At 46.2% G+C, this 22,641-nt stretch overlaps 1 protein-coding gene across 2 annotated transcripts; it reads left to right on the forward strand.

Moving 5' to 3' along the window:
- Nucleotides 1-13,100: 13,100 nt before the first annotated feature.
- On the forward strand, nt 13,101-19,985 carry RRM2 (ribonucleotide reductase regulatory subunit M2). 2 transcript variants are annotated; one of them, XM_068971799.1, is made up of 10 exons: nt 13,101-13,213; nt 13,308-13,382; nt 13,736-13,879; nt 14,162-14,278; nt 14,771-14,904; nt 16,230-16,324; nt 16,438-16,571; nt 17,678-17,782; nt 17,867-17,980; nt 18,059-19,985. In XM_068971799.1, the coding sequence occupies exons 1-10, from the start codon at nt 13,112-13,114 to the stop codon at nt 18,209-18,211; spliced, it is 1,173 nt and encodes a 390-aa protein (XP_068827900.1). In that variant the 5' UTR covers nt 13,101-13,111; the 3' UTR covers nt 18,212-19,985. The 2 variants fall into 2 exon arrangements, with proteins under 2 accessions (XP_068827900.1, XP_068827905.1); XM_068971804.1 differs by lacking the exon at nt 13,736-13,879.
- Nucleotides 19,986-22,641: the final 2,656 nt, after the last annotated feature.

Here is a 22,641-nt window from a genome sequence, read left to right on the forward strand (position 1 = left end):
TGCACTGGGAGCTCAAAGTCCCAGCCACCGGACCACCAGGGAAGTCCCTCTTTTAAAAAAAAAAAAAAAGTGAAATAATGTGCTGACGAGGAGATAAAGAAGTTGGAACCCTTATGCAGTCTTAGTGGGAATATAAAACGATGCAGCCACTGTGGAAAACAATATGGCAGTTGTTCAAAAAATTAGATTATTCTCTGTACTTGAGAACACTTTTTTTTTTTTTGGCTGTGTGACACATGGGATCTCAGTTCCCCTACCAAGGATAGAACGTGTGCCTCTTGCATCAGAAGCTGGGAGTCTTAACCACTGGACTGCCAGGAAGTCCCCTTAAAGACATTTTTCTTTAAAGAGGAAGAAAAACATGCCACGTCTTCTGATCACAATGCCAAAGAATGTTACAAACTACTGCAATAAAAACTGAGAGTGGAAACTAAAAGATATCCCAAGCTGAAATCAAACCAACATGGATAATTAACAGTTTTGACCTTCTAAGTAACTCAGATCAACGTGTTCAAATAGGCATGCAGCATTGATGAGACGATGCTACAGGCCTATTAGAACAGCTGAAATAATAAAACACTGGTGATACCAAGTGCTCGTGAGGAAGGGGAGTGATTGGGGTTCTTTTTCATTGCTGGTGAGGATGCAAATGAGGGCACAACCACCGTGCAAGACAGTTTGTCAGTTTCTTATAAAGTTTAGGATCCCCTCAGCATGTGATGCAGCAATGACACCTCTGTGTAGTCATCCTAGAGAAATAAAAACGTTACGTTCACACCGAAACCTGTGTGCACACATTCCTAACAGCTTGATCTGTTCTCACCAAAGCCTGGAGAAAACCCCAAGGTCCTGTACCAGTGGCGCATCTGCACCATGGACACCTCTCAGCAACAAAAAGGAACAAACTTCTGATCCACTCGGCAACCTGGGTCATCTCAAGGGCACTACGTTGAGTGAAAAAAACCCTGTCTCAAAGGGTACACACTGGGATTCCATTTATACGGTGTTCTCTAAGTGACAGAGTTGTGAGGAAGGAGACCAGGCCGGTGATTGCCAGGAGTCGGGGGTTGGGGAGGGTTTAACTATTAAGGACTAGGTCTTCCCTGGTGGTACAGTGGATAAGAATCCCAAACTGAAATCAAACTAACATGGATAATTAACATTTTTGACCTTCTAAGTAACTCAGATCAACGTGTTCAAATAGGCATGTAGCATTGATGAGACAATGCTACAGGCCTATTAGAACAGCTGAAATAATAAAACACTGGTGATACCAAGTGCCAATGCAGGGGACCACGAGTCTGATCCCTGGCCCGGGAAGATTCCACGTGCTGTGGAGCAACTGAGCCCCTGTGGCACTCCGGCTGAGTTCACGCGTTGCAAGTGCTGAAGCCCCCGTGTCCAGAGCCCATGTTCTGCAACGAGAGAAACCACTGCGATGGAAGCCCACACGTGGAAACCAAGGGTAGTCCCTGCTCGCTGCAACTGGAAAACGCCTGCAGCAACGAAGACATGCAACCAAAAGTAAACAAATAATATATTTTTTAAAAAGACAACTATTAAGGACTAGCCCAGGGAGTTTCCTTCCGGTGACAGAACAGTTCTGCATCCTGATTTGGTGATGCTTATTCAAATCTACACATGCGATAATATTTCCAAGAATCATGTACACACACACATGAATGCATGTAGTAACTGGTAAAATGTGCATGTAGTAACTGGTGAAATTGTCAAATAAAGGTGATAATTTACTTAACAGGATTGCAACAGTGCCAGCTTCCTGGTTTTAACAATGCACGATGGTTGTGTAAGGTGTAAAGGGAACCTGAGTGAAATACACAAGAACCTTGTTCTAATTTTGCAGTTTCTTCTGTGTCTTGAAATCTTTCAAAATAAAAACTTATCCTTTAGGAAAAAAAGAGAAAAAAAGATGTAAATGAAAAATGATGAAATAAAACTGCAACATATATTACAGAAAAAAGAGGTGCCATTCAAAATGTATGGAGCGCCTATAAATCACCATGAAAATAAATAGCTCAATCAATGTGTGGACAAATATCAGGAAGTTCAGAGAAGAAATACTAATGTCCATATGTCTACATTCAACCTCACTAATAATCAAATACATTCAGAATAAGACAAGGAAATCTGAGTTTCCATCCATAAAGACTGATGGATTCAGAGGAAGAGCCACTCCCAGGCACTGCCAGTGAGAGTAGGGATTGGCCAACAGTCTAACCCGCAACTTGGTGGCACCTATCCAAATTTTAAATGTTTACCTCACTGGATCCAGTAATTCTGCTTCTAGGAAACACAAAGATATATGTTGCAGTGTCATTTATAATAGTAAAAAACTGGAGATGGCTTGCATACTTGTTACAGGGGGCTGGTTAGACAAACTGCAATAATGGCGACTACTACTCACTTGTTGCTTTCAATGTTCCAGGAACTTTCCTGAGTATTTTACATGTAGTAACTCAGTTTAACCCTCACAACCATCCTATGAGGTAGGTTCTAAACACTGTTATTATGCCTGTTTTACCACTGGGGAGACGGGCCAGTGAGGAGCTGATGATGGAAGCATGTCTACCCAAAAAAGACAAAGTTCTTACTCTCCCCACTTTTCCTTTAATTACAAAACTGTAGCCCAGTATATTCTTGGGGGTGTGGCATCCCTTTGCCCACCCGACTGTAAACCTTACAAGCATCTTATTCTGATAAGCCACTTCTTATCTATCACTTTGCCTCTCACTGAATTCTTTTCTGGTCTGAGACATAAAGAACTGGGATACAGGAGCTCTTCGGAGCCCCTGAAGTGACATCAAATGGTTTCAAAAATCATTCTGCTCCTGCAGCAGGAAATGGCCACCCACTCCAGTCTTCTGCCTGGAAAATCCCTTGGACAGAGGAGTCTGGGGTGGGGGCTACAGTCCATGGGGGTTGCAAAGAGTTGGACATGACTAAGCACGCACAACTTGGAGATGCTGAGATAGGCAGGATCAGTCTTCCTAACTCCTTGAGATAGAAACCTGAGACCCAAGGAAATTCTGTAACTTTCCCAGGATCACACAGCTGTGGTGTGTCCCACCGAGCCCGACTCTAGAGCCTATGCTGTTTTTTTATATCAGCATTTCCTAAATTGTGTTTTGTTCCATGAAATACATGTTTTCATAAGCAAAAAATAATAAAAATCCATTGTGCTCTACACATACACAGTGCTGTATGTCAACTATATCTCAATGAAACTGGAAGAAAAAAGCATATAGGAACTACACAGCCTGGGGCGCTGCCCTTAGCCCCCACGCCCCAGCCAGGGGACGTGTGTCTTGCAAAGCTCTTCCTCTGGCTGGAGCTCATTTTTCCCTCGAGGTGAAAGTGAAGCTTCCAGGAGGATGCAGAAGGTGCTGACTTATGTAGGGGGACCACCCTCTCCAGAGCTCTCCAAGGCCGGCTCTACCCTGGGGAGCTGATACCCTTCCCAGGCGAACAAAGTAAACTAACTTCAAAAGAAAAACAATAAACTGGATTACATGCACATACCTGCTCAGGCATGTCCAACTCTTTGTGACCCGATAGACAATAGCCCGCCAGGCTCTCTGTCCATGGAATTTCCCAGGCAAGAATACGGGAGCCGGTTGTCATTTCCTTCTCCAGGGGATCTTGCCAGCCCAGGGATCAAACCAGCATCTCCTGCATCTACTGCCATTGGCAGGCAATTCTTTACCACTGAGCCACCTAGAATGGAAGTCATACCATCAACACTGGAGATTAGAAGGAAAAGAGTAAGAATTTAAACATAAGAAGCCTACAGAAGTCTGTGGATTTGGGATTTTAAGAAACACATTGTTTTTGAGATGCTAATATTTGTGCCACATGGTGGAAATGATATCCCCTGCAACTACTTTAACTTGCCACGAAGATGTTTAAAGATCAACTTACATGTGTACAAAGGAGCATGCTACTTTTCAATGTCATTTTTTAGGGGCTACCCCAGGAAAAAGAAAAGCCCTGGTCTCAGTCCTGCACTGTGCTGGCTGCCTGGTTCTGTCTGGATGACTGATGACCTGAATCTGTTTGTCTGGAATTTAGGGTTCCACCAGGCTGTGGGGGCAAGAACTGCCTAAATTCTTCTCCCATCTTCGGTATGGTTGAGGCCCATATCAAATGCTCCAACGGTTTGGGGCAAGGAGGGGTGGGGTTCTTCCTGCTTAACCATTTCCTGCCCAATTCTGGTGAGCTGTACATAAATTAATTTCAAAGTTTTAACTAAAAGGGTAGGCCAGGGCTTCCCAAGTAGTCCAGTGGCTAAGAATTTGCCAGCCAATGCAGGGGACACAGGTTCGATCCCTGGTCTGGGAAGATCCCACATGCCATGAGGATAACTAACTCTTGAGCCACAACTACTGAAGCCGGTACCCTAGAACTTGTGCTCTGTAGGGAGAGAAGCCGCCCCAAGGAGCCTGCCTGCCACAACTAGAGAGTAGCCCCTGCTGGACGCAACTAGAGAAAACCTGTGGGCAGCATTTCTTCCAAGAAGAGACATTCTCTTTAACAAAGGCTAGTTCTCTTCGAACAATGAAAAGGTGAATTTCAAAGATGTCCTCCTTCTATTAAATAGGAGAAAATCTGGGCTTTTGAGTGGGCTTCCCAGATGGTACTAGTGGTAAAGAATTCACCTGCCAATGCAGGAGACTCAAGAGACGTGGGTTCAGTCCTTGGGTCGGGAAGATCCCTTGGAGCAGGAAATAGCAACCCACTCAGTATTCTTACCTGGGAAATTCCACGGACAGAGAAGCCTTGCAGGCTACAGTCCATGGGGCTGCAGAGAGTTAGACACAAAGGAACACATAATTTTTCCTGGGCTTTTGACCCAAGCCCCCTCATGTATCTCTTTGTTCTTTGGTCCAGTGCAAAGTTCTTGCAGGCTGGAAGTGCTTCTTGGTGCAGCTGGGATTCACAGTCTAGGTTCAAGATCTCTATGCCATGATGCCTCTTCTTCCTCATTCTTTGAATTCAACCATCGTGTGTCCACTCACGAGCACTGCCTTCTTCACCCCCATCCCCATGCTCAATCTGATGACCTAAGACGGCACAGCAGACAATGACAAGCTGAGGAGTGATGGGGCAGCTGCATAACACAGACATCAGGCCTGAAGACAGCAGTCAAGTTGCTGCTAAGACCAGGCACACACTGCAGCTGGGATGTCCAGAGGTGACACCCTTTAGCATGGATGTCATCAGACCTGGCTAGTTAGGACAGGCCTCAGGTCAGAATTTCAAGGGATGGACGCTTTCCTGAGAGTAAGAATTAGGAGAGGAGGCATAGGGGCTTTGTGGAGTTGAGACAATTGGGCCTGGTTCCCTCTTCCTAATGAGTTACCCCTTTGTTTCCTTGGAGGAAACTTGGCCCCCACTTGTGATGGCCGGCGGGTGCAGCAGGGCCCTCTGGCTTGGATGACAGGGGCTGCTTCTGCTTCACTCATCGGCATGAGGAATACTGTGGTGGTGATGGGGAGGAGAAAAAAGAGATGGGGACAGAGGGGCTGGAATAGCAAATCCAGGGCTGTGGTTAACTGACAACCCAGAGATGAACTGAGCTAGGAACCTAAGAAAAACACACTGGAGTAATTTGAGTTTTGTGTTCCAAGGAGCTAAGAGTGTTCAGCGAGACTGACTAAATGGCAAGGATTGAGCTAAATATCTTACCCCATTTAGTCCTTAGGCTCACCCCGTGGTGTAGAAATCATCACGCCCATTTTATCAGTAGAGCAACAGGCTCAGAAATGTCAAGTGATTGGTCCAAGGCCATCAAATAAATAAGAAGTGACACAAATTCAGACCTGAATCCAGTGTTGGGCCCTTTATTCCACTATACTGATCTGGTCTAAAAGCACCTGAACTGCCAGGAAGTGAATTGTCGGGGTTTTGTGGGTGGATTCTCCTGGGCTTTTCTTCTCTCCCTCTTGAAGTTGTTATTTAGCTAAGATGGTGGGCAGTGGCCTAGGATATTTTATCTCTGTGCTGGAGCTGACCCTGCTTTTCCCCCTCCCCTCCCTAGCCCCCTTATTGTTTAGTCCCTAAGTCACGTCCCTATGTCATGTCTTTTGCAACCCCATGGACTGTAGCACACCGGGCTCCTCTGTCCACAGGATTTTCTAGGCAAAAATAGTGGAGTGGGTTGCCATTTTCATCTTCAGGGGATATTCCCAACCCAGGGATCGAACTGAGTCTTCTGTACTGGCAGGCGGATTCTTCACCACTTGAGCCATCAGGGAAGCAAGCCCGCAGGCCCCTACACACTCACTAAAAGCAGGAATTACATCCTGTTTGTTTAGGTTTCTCTCAGTCGACCAGTTCAGAATAACATTAAGGTGGCTGCACCCCCATTCTCCCAAACACACACACACACACACACCGTTGTACTTAGAAAAAAGTCAATATGATGGCCTCTTTATCCAGGGAAAAAGGCTATTAGAGAAGAAATTATTCAGTAATAACCCGACAGGAAGCTGAATTGGGGAGAGAACTAAACTAACCTTCTGCTAAGTCGCTTCAGTCGTGTCCGACTCTGTGCGACCACATAGATAGCAGCCCACCAGGCTCCCCCGTCCCTGGGATTCTCCAGGCAAGAACACTGGAGTGGGTTGCCATTTCCTTCTCCGATGCATGAAAGTGCAAAGTGAAAGTGAAGTTGCTCAGTCGTGTCTGACTCTTAGCGACCCCATGGACTGCAGCCTTCCAGGCTCCTTCATCCATGGGATTTCCCAGGCAAGAGTACTGGAGTGGGGTGCCATTGGACCTGCACAATCATGGCCTGACATTCCTATTTTTCTTTCTTTTTCAAGTCAGTCTTTCAGACATAGCCTGGAAGGGGCAAACCCACAGCCTTTGGGAGAGGGGCTTGACCTGGGCCCAGGAAGACCAGAGCAGGGTTCTGGAGACAGACAGGAGAGTATGGAAAGGCCCAGACTGGAGGAAGGAGGGTAATATGGGGTCCCCCCGGGGTAAGATAGGGGTGTGCATTTTCAAAGGAAATGGATATATGGAGGGGGATGTCCCTTGGCAAGTTTTCTGGCATTAGGCAGAGAGACTGGAGGGCAGAGGGAGGTGGATCCAACTCCACCCCTCAGCCCACTGCCTTGCTCTCGAAATTCCACAGCCCACAGTCATGCCTGGAATGGAGTATTCCATCTTCCTGCTTCCCAATGATGTGTTTTCAACAGAGAAGCCTGAGCATCCAGAAGGTCTGAAAGGTGGGGCGTCAAGTTCAAGAAGAGGAAGGAGGTGCTCTAGAGCCACATACGTAGCTCAGTTTAGAGGAGGGTTGACTTGCTCCCTAGCAGTTGGGAAACAAAGAACTCCATGGAGGGGAGGGCCCGATAGACTGCAGAAAGGAAATCTGATCAACAAACTGTGGGATATCCACACAGGGGAATATTGTCCAGCTTTAAAAAGGAATGAAGTTCTGACTCAGGCTACAACATGGCTGAATGCTGAAGACATTATGCTACAAGTCATAGGGTGTAATGCATATCTAGTTAATAATAATGTATTGCATATTTGAATATTGCTGAGAGTAGATCCTAAAAGTCCTCATCCCAAGGAAAAAAATTGTAACTATGTAGGGAAATAGATGGGGAAACAATGGAAACACAGACTTTATTTTGGGGGGCTCCAAAATCGCTGCAGATGGTGACTGTAGCCATGAAATTAAAAGACGCTTGCTCCTTGGAAGAAAAATTATGACCAACCTAGACAGCATATTAAAAAGCAGAGACATTACTTTGCCTACAAAGGTCCGTCTAGTCAAAGCTATGGCTTTTCCAGTAGTCATGGATGGATGTGAGAGTTGGACCATAAAGACAGCTGAGTGCTGAAGAATTGATGCTTTTGAAATGTGGTGTTGGAGAAGACTCTTGAGAGTCCCTTGGATTGCAAGGAGATCCAACCAGTCCATCCTAAAGGAAATCAGTCCTGAACATTCATTGGAAGGACTGATGCTGAAGCTGAAACTCCAATACTTTGGCCACCTGATGAAAAGAACTGACTCATTTGAAAAGACCCTGATGCTGGGAAAGATTGAAGGCAGGAGAAGGGGACGACAGAGGATGAGATGGTTGGATGGCATCACTGACTCAATGGACATGAGTTTGACTGAGCTCTGGAAGTTGGTGATGGACAGGGAGGCCCGGTGTGCTCCAGTCCATGGGGTTGCAGAGTCGGACGCGACTGAGCAACTGAACTGAACTGAACTGATGGTGACAGATGTTAACTAGTTTATTGTGGAGATCATTTTGCAATGCACACAAATACTAAATCATTATGTTGTGCACCTGAAACTAATATAACATTATATGTTAACTGTACCTCAATTTTAAAAAGCTGTAAAACATGGCAATACCTAAACTATTTTCTATTAAAAAATAAGAATAAAGAAGACATTATGCTAAATTTAAAAAGCTAGACCCAAAAGGACAAATATTCTAAGAATGCATTCACATGAGGCCCTTATATTCATATAGAAAGTAGAATTTTAAAAAATAACTTTATTTATATTTGGCTGCACTGGGTCTTTGTTGCTTTGTGAGGGCTTTGTCTAATTGGGGCAATTGTGGTGAGTGGGCTTCTCATTGCAGTGGCTTCTCTTGTTGGGAAACAAGAGCTCTAGGGTGCACAGGGCTTCAGCAGTTGTGATGCATAGGCTTAGCTGCTTTGTGGCATGTGGGATCTTCCTGAACCAGGGGTTGAACCCGTGGCTCCTGCACTGGCCAGCAGACTCCCATCTACCACGCCACCAGGGAAGTCCAGAAAGTAGAATAGTTTTTACAAGAGATTGCTGGGAGGTAGGAATGGGGAGCTAGTGTTTAATGAGATGATAAAAAGTTCTGGAGATGGATGGTGACAATGTTTGCATAATGCTGTAAATGAGCACTTGAAAATGGTTCAAACAGTGAATTTTAGCTTATGTATATTTTACCACATGCAAAAAAAGATAAATTAATCTAATAAAACCTTTAGATCTTTCAGTTTAAATACAGGGATTAGCAAGACAAGTTAAATGATAATGTGAAGACACATGAGAGAAATGTAGAATGTGGGACAGTCTACAAGAAAACTAGCCTGGACTTTGAAAAGTTTGTGTCATGGAGGAAAAAGGTGGAGGAGCTGTTCGAATCAAAAGAGACTAAAAACACACAATAACCAACTGTAATGCACGCATTTAATAGGATCCTGCACCAAAAATGAACAAACCAAATTAAGAGACGTATGGACTAGATATTAAGTGATATACAGAATTGATGTTAGTTTTCTTAGGTCTGAATATGGTATTGTGATTATGTTAGAAAATGTGGATGCTTTTAGCAGCTACATGCTGCAGTATACTGAAATATCTAGGCGTGAAGTATCATCTACAACACACATCAAATGATCCAGAAAAAAACAAAGTGTCACATACCTGTAAAGGAGGATGGAGCAAATAGGGCAAAAGGGAAAAAACTATTGAATCCTAGGTGATGGGTGAACACTGTAGACTTCTTCCCATTTTTCTGTATGTTGAAAACATTAAAAAATATATATATATATTTATCTGGCTGTGTGGGGTCTTAGATGTGGCATGTGGGATCTACTTCCCTGACCAGGGATTGAAGCCAGGACCTCTACAGTCTTAGCCACTGGACTACGAGGGAAGTGGCTGTAGAATACATTTCTTAAATTAAAAAAAATAATAATTTATTTATTATTATTTTATGTTTTGGCTGTACTAGGTCTTGGTTGCTGTGCGGGGGCTTTCTCTAGTTGCTGGGAGCAGGGGCTTCTCATTGCCACTGCTTCTGTTCTGGAGCTCTGGGTTCCAGGGCGCGTGGGCTCTGTAGCTGTGGCCCGCAGGCTCTGTTGTTCCAAGGCATGTGGGATCTTCCTGGACCATGGATGAAACCGAGTCCCTTGCATTGGCAGGCAGATTCTTATCCACTGGGCCACCACCACGGAAGTCCCTGTTGAAAATACTGTTAATAAAGTTGGAAGAGAAAAGTTGCAGCTGTGCAGTGAAAGGAGCTGTGAGACCTCGGGCAGTCTCCTTGCCTCTCGGGCCTTCAGTTCAGTTCAGTCCAGTCGCTCAGTCGTGTCCGACTCTTCGCGACCCCATGAATCACAGCACGCCAGGCCTCCCTGTCCATCACCAACTCCTGGAGTTCACTCACACTCACGTCCATCGAGTCGGTGATGCCATCCAGCCATCTCATCCTCTGTCGTCCCCTTCTCCTCCTGCCCCCAATCCCTCCCAGCAGCAGAGTCTTTCCCAATGAGTCAACTCTTCGCATGAGGTGGCCAAAGCACTTAGTCTCAACCTAAGACCAGGGCTGAAAACACCTACTTTCCCACTGTCTCTGGATTAAAGTGTAAATCGCCTGGTCCAGCGGCTATAGGGTCATCGTCATTAGTATTACTATGACAGTCTCCAGCACGATGTCAGGTATATATGGAGGCGTGAGCGGCATCGGGAAACTCACTTGAGCTCCCTGAAACTCACTTGAGCTCCCTGGGTGAGCTGACCCTTAGTGATGCTGCCTAAGGGTGGAGCGAGCGAGGGGCAGGGTAGATGTCTCTACGCCGCATCTCACGCGCCTCCAGGCGGAAAAAAAAAGTGCGACTTCTGTGGGGCGTGGCCACTGGGGGGCGGGCGGCGGAAGCGGGGTGAGGCTTGCGGTGGCCGGCGTGGGATCGCAAAGGTATGAATGAGCACGGCCTCCCGGAAGTTGGGGGCGGAGCCTCCGTGTGCGGACCAGTCGCAGAGTAGCTGTCAAAACGGGCGCTGAAGGGAAAAGGGGGAAGATCCCAGCGCTTGGCGGCTGCCGGGAGCATCCTCTCTTCCGGGGATTGGGCCGGACCTGGTCCCGCCGGGGCCCTTTCCCTCTACAGTACCCAGGGAAAGAGACGGACGGGGCCACTGCAGACCAGAACCTTGATCCGGATGTGTGACCCCTCGGCGGGGCCACGTAGCCTTTGGCCGTTTCTTCCTCCTTTGTAAAGTGAGAGCAGTAAAAACCCGATGTAGGAGGAAGTCGGGACAAGCCGGAATGACTCAGAGGTGGGAGGAGGGGACGGTGAGGAAGGCGGCTTACCGTCCCCCACCTCCACCACCACTGCCTCGTGGCTGTTCAACAGAAAATGAAGTCACAGCTTCTGGCTCTCAGAGTGCCTTTATGGTACCCGTGCACAGACGATATAGCAGGAGCTTATAAAAAAGCACATGGTGCCTGGGGCAGCAACCAAAAGGAGCAGCTCGGATATGGATTACCCGAAATCGGAATGTGAGTCAGGTATCAGAGGATACCAAGGACTCCTCGATAGTTTTGTTAGTTTTATGGCTGATAAAGCTATGATCACATCTGTCAATAAAAACACCCATTTTCTGGAGGTACATGCCGACGGGGAAACTGACAATGTCTGTGAGTTGCTTTCAAACACATGATTGAGACCAAAGTTTTAGTTGTTGCTTTGTCTAAGAGATATAATGGTCGCTGATCTTTCTTCTCAAGCTTAGAGAACACTTTAAACACAGTATACAGTACTCCAAGAAATAGACCTCTGTGGGGAGGGTATCTTCCCTACCCCCACCTCTTAAAAGTATTATATCTAGAAAAGACATTGTACAAAGTCCAAGCCTCACTCAGTGACAGCCCTGAGTGTGTGCGCTGTTAGAGCTTATCCTGGTTAATCATTTCTTTCCTGGATCTCATCAGTCATTTCTGGCGTTTTGCCACATGTAGGGCAAAAATCTACGGCAAATTTGAAAGGCCAAGTGTAAAGTAAAATTAAAATGTTACTAAGTTTATGTCTCCACCATCACCCCAATGGAGGTTTTCAACCTCCTCTTCAAGCTCTTTGAGGCCCAATAAGCAGTAAATGGGCTTGTTTAGGCTTCCCTGGTGGCTCAGACGTAAAACGTCTGCTTGCAGTGCGGGAGACCGGGGTTCGATCCCTGGGTCAGGAATATCCCCTGGAGAAGGAAATGGCAACCCACTCCAGTACTCTTGCCTGGAAAATCCCATGGACGGAGGAGCCTGGTGGGCTACAGTCCACGGGGTCGCAAAGAGTCGGACACAACTGAACGACTTCACTTTTAAAGCAGTAAATGAAGTCATAGTTATTCAATCATTCTCTGAACTTTTTCTCTGAATCTTCGCTCAGTTTGCAATTTTAAAAACACTGTCTACGTTGAGGGCGAGATTTCAGGGGGAAACTTCACCAAAGACCCTCTCTCTCTTTTATCAGCTTGAAGGTTTCCAGTGGACTTCGTATTGTTCATGAATGACCTCATTTAGTCTTCTCATTTTATTAGAAAGCCCACAGCTTAGATATGGCTGCAAGACCATTTCACCAGCGAGGGGACAACAGATGACGTGTCCAAGGGACACAGCCATTGCACCCCGGGGACCCTGTAGTTCCGCGGCCCTAACCGTTAGGCGGTCACCACCGGCCAGCCCCCTCCTTTGCCGGACCTCAGGAACCTGGCACCCCCACCCGAGTACACACACGTATCCAAATCGCCGCAGCCACATCTCCCTCGCAGCCAGGGGCGTTTTAAGGGCCTCCGTACCAAGCTCATCTGCAAAAACCATTTACGCGGAACCGAGAGCCGGGTTCCAGAGAGGTCTTCAGAGAGGTGGGGCTCCGCGGGGGTGGGGAATTCGCTCCCGCTCGCGGGCTGGCGGGCTCCAATCGCGTTGCTTCATTCAATCCCAAACCGTCCCGGGGACGCGCGCGAGAGCCTGCGCGCCCGCTAGGGCGCACGGAGCGCGCAGGGGCTGCAGCCTTTGTGCGACTAGGCCCTCGGCGAGGCGGGAGGCGGCGCCCGCGGCCCCCCAGAGGCCTGGGAGGGGCAGGTGCCGAGGGGTCCCGGTAGGGCAGGGACTGGGGGGGTCAGCCTGTGCTCCCGCGCAGCGCTTGAATCTGTGTGGGGTGGGCGGGGGCAGCCGGGATCCAGCCAATGGGGAAGTGTCCCCGCCCACTGGGCCGGCGCCCGGAGCTTTAAATATTCCCCCGCGGGGCCGTGCAGGGGCTCTCGGGACTCGCGCGCAGCCCCTATCGCACTGACCTTCTCGCCACCATGCTCTCCGTCCGCGTCCCGCTCGCCACCATCGCTGACCCGCAGCAGCAGCAGCAGCTCTCGCCCCTGAAGGGGCTCAGCCTAGCAGACAAGGAGAACACTGTGAGCGCCGCGGGGGGCGGGGGCAGGGCGGCAGGGTCCTGAGGGTGGGTGGGTGCGGGCGCGGGCAGGCCTCTGACCACGCGCCTCCCTGCAGCCCCCTTCCCTCAGCGGGACCCGCGTGCTGGCCAGCAAGACCGCGAGGAGGATCTTCCAGGAGCCCTCCGAGCCGGTGAGTAGGTGGGCTGCGGCGGGGGCGCCCGGCGAGGGGGCGCTGCAGGCAAGGAGGTGCGGGCGGAGGCTGCTTGGCGCCAAAGCCTCATTGTCTGCTCTCAAACCCTACCCACCTCTCCCGGGCGCGCGCTGCTTTCCCGCCAAAGTCTGTTCCCTCCCCAGCACCACTGCACATCTGGACATTTCCTATTTCCCTAAACTCCTATAGAATCCAAGTATGACAACCGACTTATATTCAGCCCCATGAAATTTCTGATCATTGGAGGTATTCTGCTTGAAAAAAAAAATGACAGTTTCATGGTTCGCCCTATACTTCACTTTTTTTTTCCCTTACTTTTTCTCCCCCAACAGAACCCTAAGCTATCTGCCCCCAGTGTGGAGGACGAACCACTTCTGAGAGAAAACCCCCGCCGCTTTGTCATCTTTCCTATCGAATACCATGATATTTGGCAGATGTATAAGAAAGCTGAGGCTTCCTTTTGGACAGCTGAGGAGGTAATCAGATGCAGCAACTAGGAGACTTAAAAGACCCTTTGCCCATTGCCTCTCTAGAGGAAGACTCCAGCCGGGCCGGCTATAACATGTTTGAAATATGCTTTGCTGCCCTCTCTGTCCCTCTTTGGAATGGTTGTTCACTCAGGACGTGAGATGTTCAAATTGGCAGAATGAGGAGTATATAAATCAAGGTGGTGCTAGTAGACTTATTAAAGTTGAACAATTAGGCCTACGTGTGAGGGTCCTGCCGGCTTGAACCCTTTGTGAACTTTTGTATTTCAGGTGGACCTTTCCAAGGACATTCAGCACTGGGAAGCCCTGAAGCCTGAGGAGAGATATTTTATTTCCCATGTGCTGGCTTTCTTTGCAGCAAGTGATGGCATAGTAAATGAAAACTTGGTGAGTTCCCCTCATCTGCCCCTCACCCCCGAAAAAGTACCTTTATTCAAGATTTACGAGAGAACTAACAATTCTCTTTTTTGTCTTTTAAAATTTTGCACACTGAATGGGTATATATATATATATATCTGTAAACCAGGGTTTATATTCTATGGCATTTTCTGTTCTATTGTGTACTTTGCAGTTATTTCTTCCTTATGGTATTTTTTTCCCCCAACTGTAGAGAAACAATGTTAAGACAATATTAAGTGATAGTAATAGATCCAGAACCCTAGTAACTATCTATTTGCTCTCCTTTTTGTGGCTTTGTTGTTTTTTTTAATAACTGGTCACATATATGTCTTGAGTGCATCCTCCTTGGAATGAATGGAAATGAATTACTATGTCTAGCTTATAATGATACAAAAAAGGAAGTGTGAGGCAACCAGTGTTCATTGACTGAATTGCTGCTGGTAGATTTTCCTTAAACTGATCTTTGTGTTTTACCACTAGGTGGAGCGGTTTAGCCAAGAAGTTCAGATTACCGAGGCTCGTTGTTTCTATGGCTTCCAAATTGCCATGGAAAACATACATTCTGAAATGTATAGTCTCCTCATTGACACTTACATTAAAGATTCCAAAGAAAGGTGAGTATTTGGGTGGTGATATGCCAACATATTTAGGATTACTAGTTGTTACTTTTTGAAACTGTGTAGGGATAGGAAAACGACTCTAAGATGAGCAAGTCAAAGAAATTCCTAGCACCCATGGTCATGTCTGCTCTTAAGAACAGGCCTAAATGCACTTTTACTAGTCCGTTGTTAAAAACAGTTATAAGGTTACTCCATCCTTTTAGAGCTGGAAACATACTAATGAACATCCAATCTAATGCCTTCTGAAAAAACATTCCAAGAGTGTCTGATGAGCTAAAACTTAGGTTTGATAGTTTTCACGTCTGGCAAATCTGTCAACCTACAGTGTGAGGCTGGTACAGGGTGGAGTGGGTAGAGGATACAAAGTTGAAGATAAAACCAGCCTCTTAAGGGGCTTGCAACATGATATAGAAAATAAGACCTAGGAATATAAGTGGAGGAATTATATAATAATAGCACAGAGGCAGCAGTGAACCGTGAAATTAATTCAGGCACACAGCAATTTGCCTGAAATGATGGTATATATTGGGGGATAACAGAGAAGAAATGTAAGCAGCGTAGGGACTATTTTACATTGTCAGGATTGACTGGAGAGGAGGGGAGCACTAGAAATAGGCGTTTGAGTGGTCTGGATGCTAAAGTCAGCTTCAGGACGAGAGCCTGTGTAGAACAGGAGTGGTGAAGCTGAGAAATAGCCTTTTGCAGATGATGTGGAAGAAAGTGAAGAGGGAAAATGAGTGGTGACTTGGAAGGCCAGTAGGATGGAGGAAACTCTGCGGGTGCGGAGGGTGGGGTTGTAAAATGATTTGAACATGTTTGCAGACAGAAATGAAAAAAGATAGTAAAGGTAGGGCATGATTGGAGGAGATTACCAGAAGGCAGGGATCAGAAAGGCCTGATGGTTGAGCTTTGAAAGCTAGGGAGAGGCAAGACCCAGGTTGACAAGGAAGGAGATTAAAAGGACCCCAAGGTCTGATGAAAACAAGCTCACTGGGACAGGCTGGGGAATCTCTGGACTCCCAAAGTAGGCGCAGGGAGGAAGAGGGTATGACCTGAACTTGAAATAATGAAACCAATCAATGCTCTTGATAGACTGAGGTTGTGGGGCTCAGTATGAACTAATGAATACCTAAATTTTATTAACATAAACCAAATGGATTTTTGATATTTTTTCTAAAACATTGGAGGGAAAAGCAAGCTAGTAAAAAGAAAACATTTCAGTTTGAATCCCAAATTGGTCTTGGTCCCAGTGCTCTTACCTAGAAGCTGATACTAGAAGTCTTTGCTAGAATGACTGATCATCTGTGTGTGCCTATCAGGGAATTTCTCTTCAATGCCATTGAGACAATGCCTTGTGTGAAGAAGAAGGCAGATTGGGCCTTGCGCTGGATTGGGGACAAAGAAGCTACATATGGTAAGGGACTTTGCCCCTACTTACCCCTGAGCTTCATTTTCTAAGTGATGTTACTGGTTTGTTCCTATGAACACAGGCAGATACTCACAGAAATATTTTGTTTTTAACTGTAGGAGAACGTGTGGTAGCCTTTGCTGCAGTGGAAGGCATCTTCTTTTCCGGTTCTTTTGCGTCTATATTCTGGCTCAAGAAACGAGGACTGATGCCTGGCCTCACATTTTCGAATGAACTTATTAGCAGAGACGAGGTGGGTCTAATTCAGATAATAGGCTGACCTACACCCCAAACACCTACAACCCCGTGTTCACTGAAGGGAACCCAAGATGTGAGATTGCCTTAAATGCACATTTAACATGTGGGTTCAACCATAGGCATCTTGGCAAAGAATGAAATAATTTGCTGAAATTATTTTGCTCATATTCTCAGTATACATAGGTATTTCGCTATCTATGGAATTTTTTTTTTTAGGGGAAGTAATATTATTTCTACCTGGTCTTCTGTGTGATCCTTCTGTACTTCAAAATTAGTTGGCGAACATCTCTGAATCCATTCAGGTCCAGTATGTCTTTGAATGCACTTGGATTAAAATGCCAAAGAGGAAAGTAAAGGTGCCCAGATGTTCTGTATAACTCCCATCAACGTTATCTGGGTGTGTGTGTTCTCAGTCATGTCTGACTCTGTGACCCTGTGGACTGTGTAGCACGCCAGGCTTCTCTGTCGGTGAAATTTTGCAGGCAAGAGATACTAGAGTATTGCCATTCCCTTCTTCAGGGGCTCTTCCTAACCCAGGGATCGAACCTGCATCCTGCATTGGCAGGTGAATTCTTTACCATTGAGCTGCCAGGGAAACCACTCCCAACATTCAGTTCAATTTAGTTCAGTTCAGTCACTCAGTTGTGTCCGACTCTTTGCGACCCCATGAATCGCAGCATGCCAGGCCTCCCTGAATGCACTAAGACTTGCAGACTTGATTCACTTGAAATTGCATTACTATTACTGAATTTCCAGACATTAGGTTATAAATCTAAAAACTAACGAGCCTGTTCAGAGTTTTGCCTTTCCTGCCGGAAGTAGTGGTGGTGAATGTTAAAGCTCAGGGCTGTAGGAAGGAAGAATGCTGAGAAAAATTTTCTCCCACTCCTTGGCAACCACAGAGGAGTGAGGACCAGACCTGTCTCGTGGGGCCCGAGCCTGCCTAGGTGACACAGCAGTTGAGTCATCTTCCCCTTGACTTTTGAAATGTCTGACCACACAGGATGTCTTACAAGAATGCCAGCCTAACACAGTTTCCTCTTCCACGTTAATGATAGAATTCTACTGCTCTGTTGGTGACTTTAAAGCTTTTTCTTCTAGGGTTTGCACTGTGACTTTGCCTGCCTGATGTTCAAACACCTGTTGCACAAACCTTCAGAACAGAGAGTAAAGGAAATAATCGTCAATGCAGTTAGGATAGAACAGGTGGGTAACGCGGGGAGGCCTTGTGCTTACTAGAAGACCTCTTAAGGCTTCCGTTTTATTGAGAAGCTATGCTCTGGCCCCTAGGAGTTCCTTACGGAGGCCCTGCCTGTGAAGCTCATTGGGATGAATTGCACTTTGATGAAGCAGTACATCGAGTTCGTGGCAGATAGACTTATGCTGGAGCTGGGCTTTAGCAAGGTAAAGTATTGTGGGTAGCCCTCTGGTTCTTTCTGAAACCGGTGTTCTGTGCTTACGTTTTGCTATGAACCTTTTCAGGTTTTCAAAGTAGAAAATCCATTTGACTTTATGGAAAATATTTCACTGGAGGGGAAGACGAACTTCTTTGAGAAGAGAGTAGGCGAGTATCAGAGAATGGGAGTGATGTCGAGTCCGACGGAGAATTCCTTTACCTTGGATGCCGACTTCTAAGTGACCTGAAGACGTGCTCTTACCTTGCTGATTTTTTTTTCCTTCTCATCAAAAAAGAAAAAAATCAGCCACTTGAACCATATCAACGAGCTACACCATGAATTGTCCATCATGTTTACTAATGGCATCTTTAGCACTGTGTAGCTACCTCAAAATCAATCCTGTTAATGCTAGTGGGGTCACCTAGATGGAAAGTAGTCAAAAGCTACTCGGGTTCTTGAAAGATCTTGTCTGTGTTTGGCTTTTGCAAGCAGGCTAGCTGAACAGGACTTACTTTGGGTCTTAACAGCCAGTTTCTTGGCCTCCAAGTGTAAGGAATCCAGCAAGTTTGATCCAGAAAGATTATAAAGAGTAACCACCACAAGGCTGTAGGAAGACATCAGACTCACTGCTTCTGAGCAGATTTTAAAGTTTACTTATGATTTGTATATAAAACTGGCACTTTACATACAAATAAACATAGTTTGAACTGTCAGGGTAAAGGCTTGATTTTACCTAAATTTGTTGGTTTCTGCACCAAATATAAAAGTATTCTATTTACCAGTAGTGGGAGTCAATTCAAGATTTACTAGGTGACCAGAGTAGGTTAAGCCTATGTAAACTAAGCATGTTATTTTTCTTCTTTTCTTGAATGAATTGAATTGAAGCGCTTTTTGACTCAATCCTGTGCATGCCTAGGTATTAATATCAGCCAGGTGGTGCCCTCTAGAACACAGGTTGGTGTCCTGCTCTAGAGCCCAGGTTGAGTATCTCAGGATAAGAGATGAGAGATCTCTAGGAACTAAAGTTCAGATCCAGGCTCACTGTAGGTAACCTGGGTGTGCGGGAGGGGCTGTATCATTTAGTTTCTCAAATTGTATGTTCCTCAACTTGGCAAGTTAGTTTGAAAGATCCTTGAAGAGTCTTCTTAGCAGGGATCCAAGATATAATATTAACATTGTAAGTTGGTTTTGAAATCACCCCTGAACGAAAGGACCCACCTATATAAGATCTTTCTCCTATTAAGTGGTAAAGGCAGGACTGAAATATCCCCTCCTAAAAGTTGAGTGTTTATTCTGATTTTGTGAAATTTGTAAGTAGGTACTGTTGACTTAACCATTTATACTTTTAAGTTAGAAAACTTTTATACTATCTATGTTTTTAAAATATTATATCTGTAGTTTATACTTTGAAATAATTACCCAGTATTACTTTCCAGTTCATAATTGAGTAGTTACCATTCAGTGCAATGACTTCTAGGATTTGCTTAAACCTTAGCATCATCTGCTGGATTCTTAAACGGCAATAGAAAACTAGTGTTATGTGAATAATTAATACATGTTCCACTCATTAATTTCAGAAAAGAAAGTATAAAGTTAATTGGTATATTTAATAGGGCTGGTTTGAATCAATCTGCCTTTTTATTCCTTCCTCCAAAAAAGGCAAGATGTAACATGGAAGGAAATAAGCGACACTCATCAATCTTTTGGCTGTTTGTTAACACATTGTGTTGTGTGTTGGCTGACCACTGGCCTGTCCCATTGTCAGTTATCTTCATTGTATAAATGGTACAATAGTTGATTTAAAATTTTCTGTAATATGGGATCCTTCTCTATCTTAAATTATTGTTGTAAAGTTAATCCAGATTGTATGGTCCTTAAACTTAGGCAACACAAAAATAAACACTAGCTGGCATGGTCAGGTACAGGTGGAAGTTGGAAGCAAATTTTAGGATTCTACCTCCCATTAGCTGTGTGATACAAGCATTAACTTCCACCAACTAGGATCCGGTTTCTTCATCCGTTTAAAGGGAAACAGATTTTGTCTAAAACGTCTCAAAATCCTAATATTGAGTACTGCACAAGTGTTCAGTGATTTCAATAAAACTGTTCTTGTGTTAGTTCCTTGGTAACATTTGTGTTTCAATCCAGGAAGAAAAAACTAGAAAGTATTTCATAAATATTGCATAGGGGTTCATGTGCTTTCTGCAGTTCTGGGGAGGGGGCTTTGTTGTGGCTGTTCTAGCACAAGGTGTGGGAAACGGGTTCACTTGAAAGGTGATGCCCCAAAGCATCTGCCAAACTGCATGCGGGTTTGTAAAACCAGGAGCAAGGGAGTTGAACTTGGCTCACAGTCTCAGGCAAGCCACCTCTTGGGGCCTGAGTCTCCTGGACTAGGGTTTTGCTTTGCTGGCCCCCATCAGACTGTCTCTCTTTTACAGACATTTACTGTCTGTAAATGCCCTTTCCTGGGGCAATCCCACTTCCCTTCACCTGTTCGTCCTTAAACTAACAAATTACTCATTGTGTCCCCACTGGTGATGTACAGTCATTCATTGAGCAAATGGCGGGCTCCCCGCCGGGCACTGTTCAGATGTCAGAGGTGGGCCAGAGGACAAAGTCGTCCCTGTGAGGTTAGGTTTACCCCTCAGGAGGAAGCTGGGTGCCTAAGTAAATCCCAGTTAGATGAGAGTGCAGTTCTGGAGCCGAACCAGGGGAGTCAGCCGCGGGGATGCTGGTCGGGGGTAGCGTTTAGGAGTGTGGAGACACTGCTTTCCCTGGTGGAGGCGGGTTTGGGATGAGCCTTCCCAGCTGCTTTTTTTCTGCTTCACTGCACCGAGATTCCTTCCCTGTACTCCTATGAAGAATGTTCACTTAGGAGGCACAGATTTTAGCCACTTCCTGTCTTGGAGCTTGGGCTTCCCTCGAAGCTCAGTGGTAAAGAGTCTGCCTGCCAATGCAGAATGTAGATTCAGTCCCTGGGTGGGGAATCCCATGGACAGAGGAGCCTGGTGAGATATAGTCCACAAAGTCACAAGAGATAACTACCTTATCACACAGCCTCCAAGGATTACGCCCTTGGAGTGGCTGGTGGATGCCATTGAATTTGTGCTGGCATTTGGAGTGGGTAGAATTGTGTTCTGTGTCCTGGAGGAGTCTCACTGGAGAGCTTTGCCTTTTATCCCAAGAGCACCATCATACTTCCAGGCAGCTAGCTGTGCTCTAAGGACCATCAACTATTAGCCTCCAAGCAGGCAGCCCAAGGTCATGTTTTTTCTTGCGACCCACCTATGGTGGCTGCCCGAGCCCTCAGATACACCCCCCATTGAGTTTACCTTGGGAGAGTCTGAAACATTTGACATTGGGATGGACTTTATATGGTTCAAACCAGTGGTTTTCAGTGCTGGTGGGCATTATAATCACCCATGGGCTTTAAAACACCTGGTAACCTGGATCCCACTTTCAGTTTCACTGGATGTGCTTTCTGATTGGGCTCCAGATGTACTGAGTCCCAGCACTTATGTAGGAGGCACATTTAGTCACTCCTGATCCCTGGGATTCTGCTCCCTTGGTCCTGATCCCTGGGATTCTGCTCCCTTGGTGTGGCCCAGCCCGGCTGCCATAATAGTGGTGGGAGTCTCCCCTTGCCTGCCAGGCATCGCCTGGCCTGTGATCCAGCCTGAGGACTGGCTTCTTGCAGAGATGGTATTTATAAGTGCCCTTTGGCCAGGGAGGGGCTTCCCTGATAGCTCAGTTGTAAAGAATCTGCCTGCAATGTGGGAGACCTGGGTTTGATTCCTGGGTTGGGAAGATATGCTGGAGAAGGGATAGGGTACCCACTCCAGTATTCTTGGGGTTCCCTGGTGACTCAGCTGGTGAAGAATCCACCTGCAACATGGGAGACCTGGGTTCGATCCCTGGGTCAAGAAGATCCCCTGGAGAAGGGAAAGGCTACCCACTCCAGCATTCTGGCCTGGAGAATTCCATGGATTGTGCAGTCCATGGGGTTGCGGAGAGTCAGACGCAACTGAGCGACTTTCACTTTCCCTTTCTGGCCAGGGAGCTGTTCAGTAGGATTAAGATCCTGATAATGTCTTAACTTCAGAGCAAGACAATCCCAGCTCCTCAGTGAGTGACCGCAGCTTTGAGGCCACACAATTGCATGGCTTGGCCCATTCAGACCAGCAAAGACTGCTTGGACCCTATCCACCCCATCCCCTTCTGTAGAGGGGGCTCCTCCTCCTGGTGTACTCTCAGTACAGTCATTCCCTGGAGTGGATTCAGGAACTACAACCACCTTGTTCAGTTGTGTCCAATCCTATGGACTGCAGCACACTGGGCTTCCCTGGCCTTCACTAGCTCTCGGAGTTTGCTCAAAATTCATGTCCGTGAGTTTTAAGTTGATGATGCCTTCCAACCACCTCATCCTCTCTTGCCTTCTTCTCCTGCCTTCAGTCTTGCCCAGCATCAGTGTCTTTTCCAATGAGTTGACTCTTCGCATCAGGTGGCCGTAGTATTGGGACTTCAGCTTCAGTGTCAGACTTTCCAATGAATGCTCAAGATTGATTTCCTTTAGGATTGACTGGTATGATCTTGCTGTCCAAGGGACTCTCAAGAGTTTCCTCCAACAGTAGTTTGAAAGCAACAGTTCTTCAGCACACATCCTTTATG

Source organism: Capricornis sumatraensis, chromosome 1 (assembly GCF_032405125.1).
Source record: "Capricornis sumatraensis isolate serow.1 chromosome 1, serow.2, whole genome shotgun sequence".
Lineage (NCBI taxonomy): Eukaryota > Metazoa > Chordata > Mammalia > Artiodactyla > Bovidae > Capricornis > Capricornis sumatraensis.

Excerpts from the sequence above, each read along its gene's own strand:
- RRM2 (XM_068971799.1), top strand. The coding sequence starts at position 13,112 with ATGCTCTCCGTCCGCGTCCCGCTCGCCACCATCGCTGACCCGCAGCAG. Across the intron at positions 14,905-16,229 it reads ATTAAAGATTCCAAAGAAAG|GGAATTTCTCTTCAATGCCA; the intron begins GTGAGTATTTGG and ends TGTGCCTATCAG. Across the intron at positions 16,572-17,677 it reads AACTTATTAGCAGAGACGAG|GGTTTGCACTGTGACTTTGC; the intron begins GTGGGTCTAATT and ends TTTTTCTTCTAG.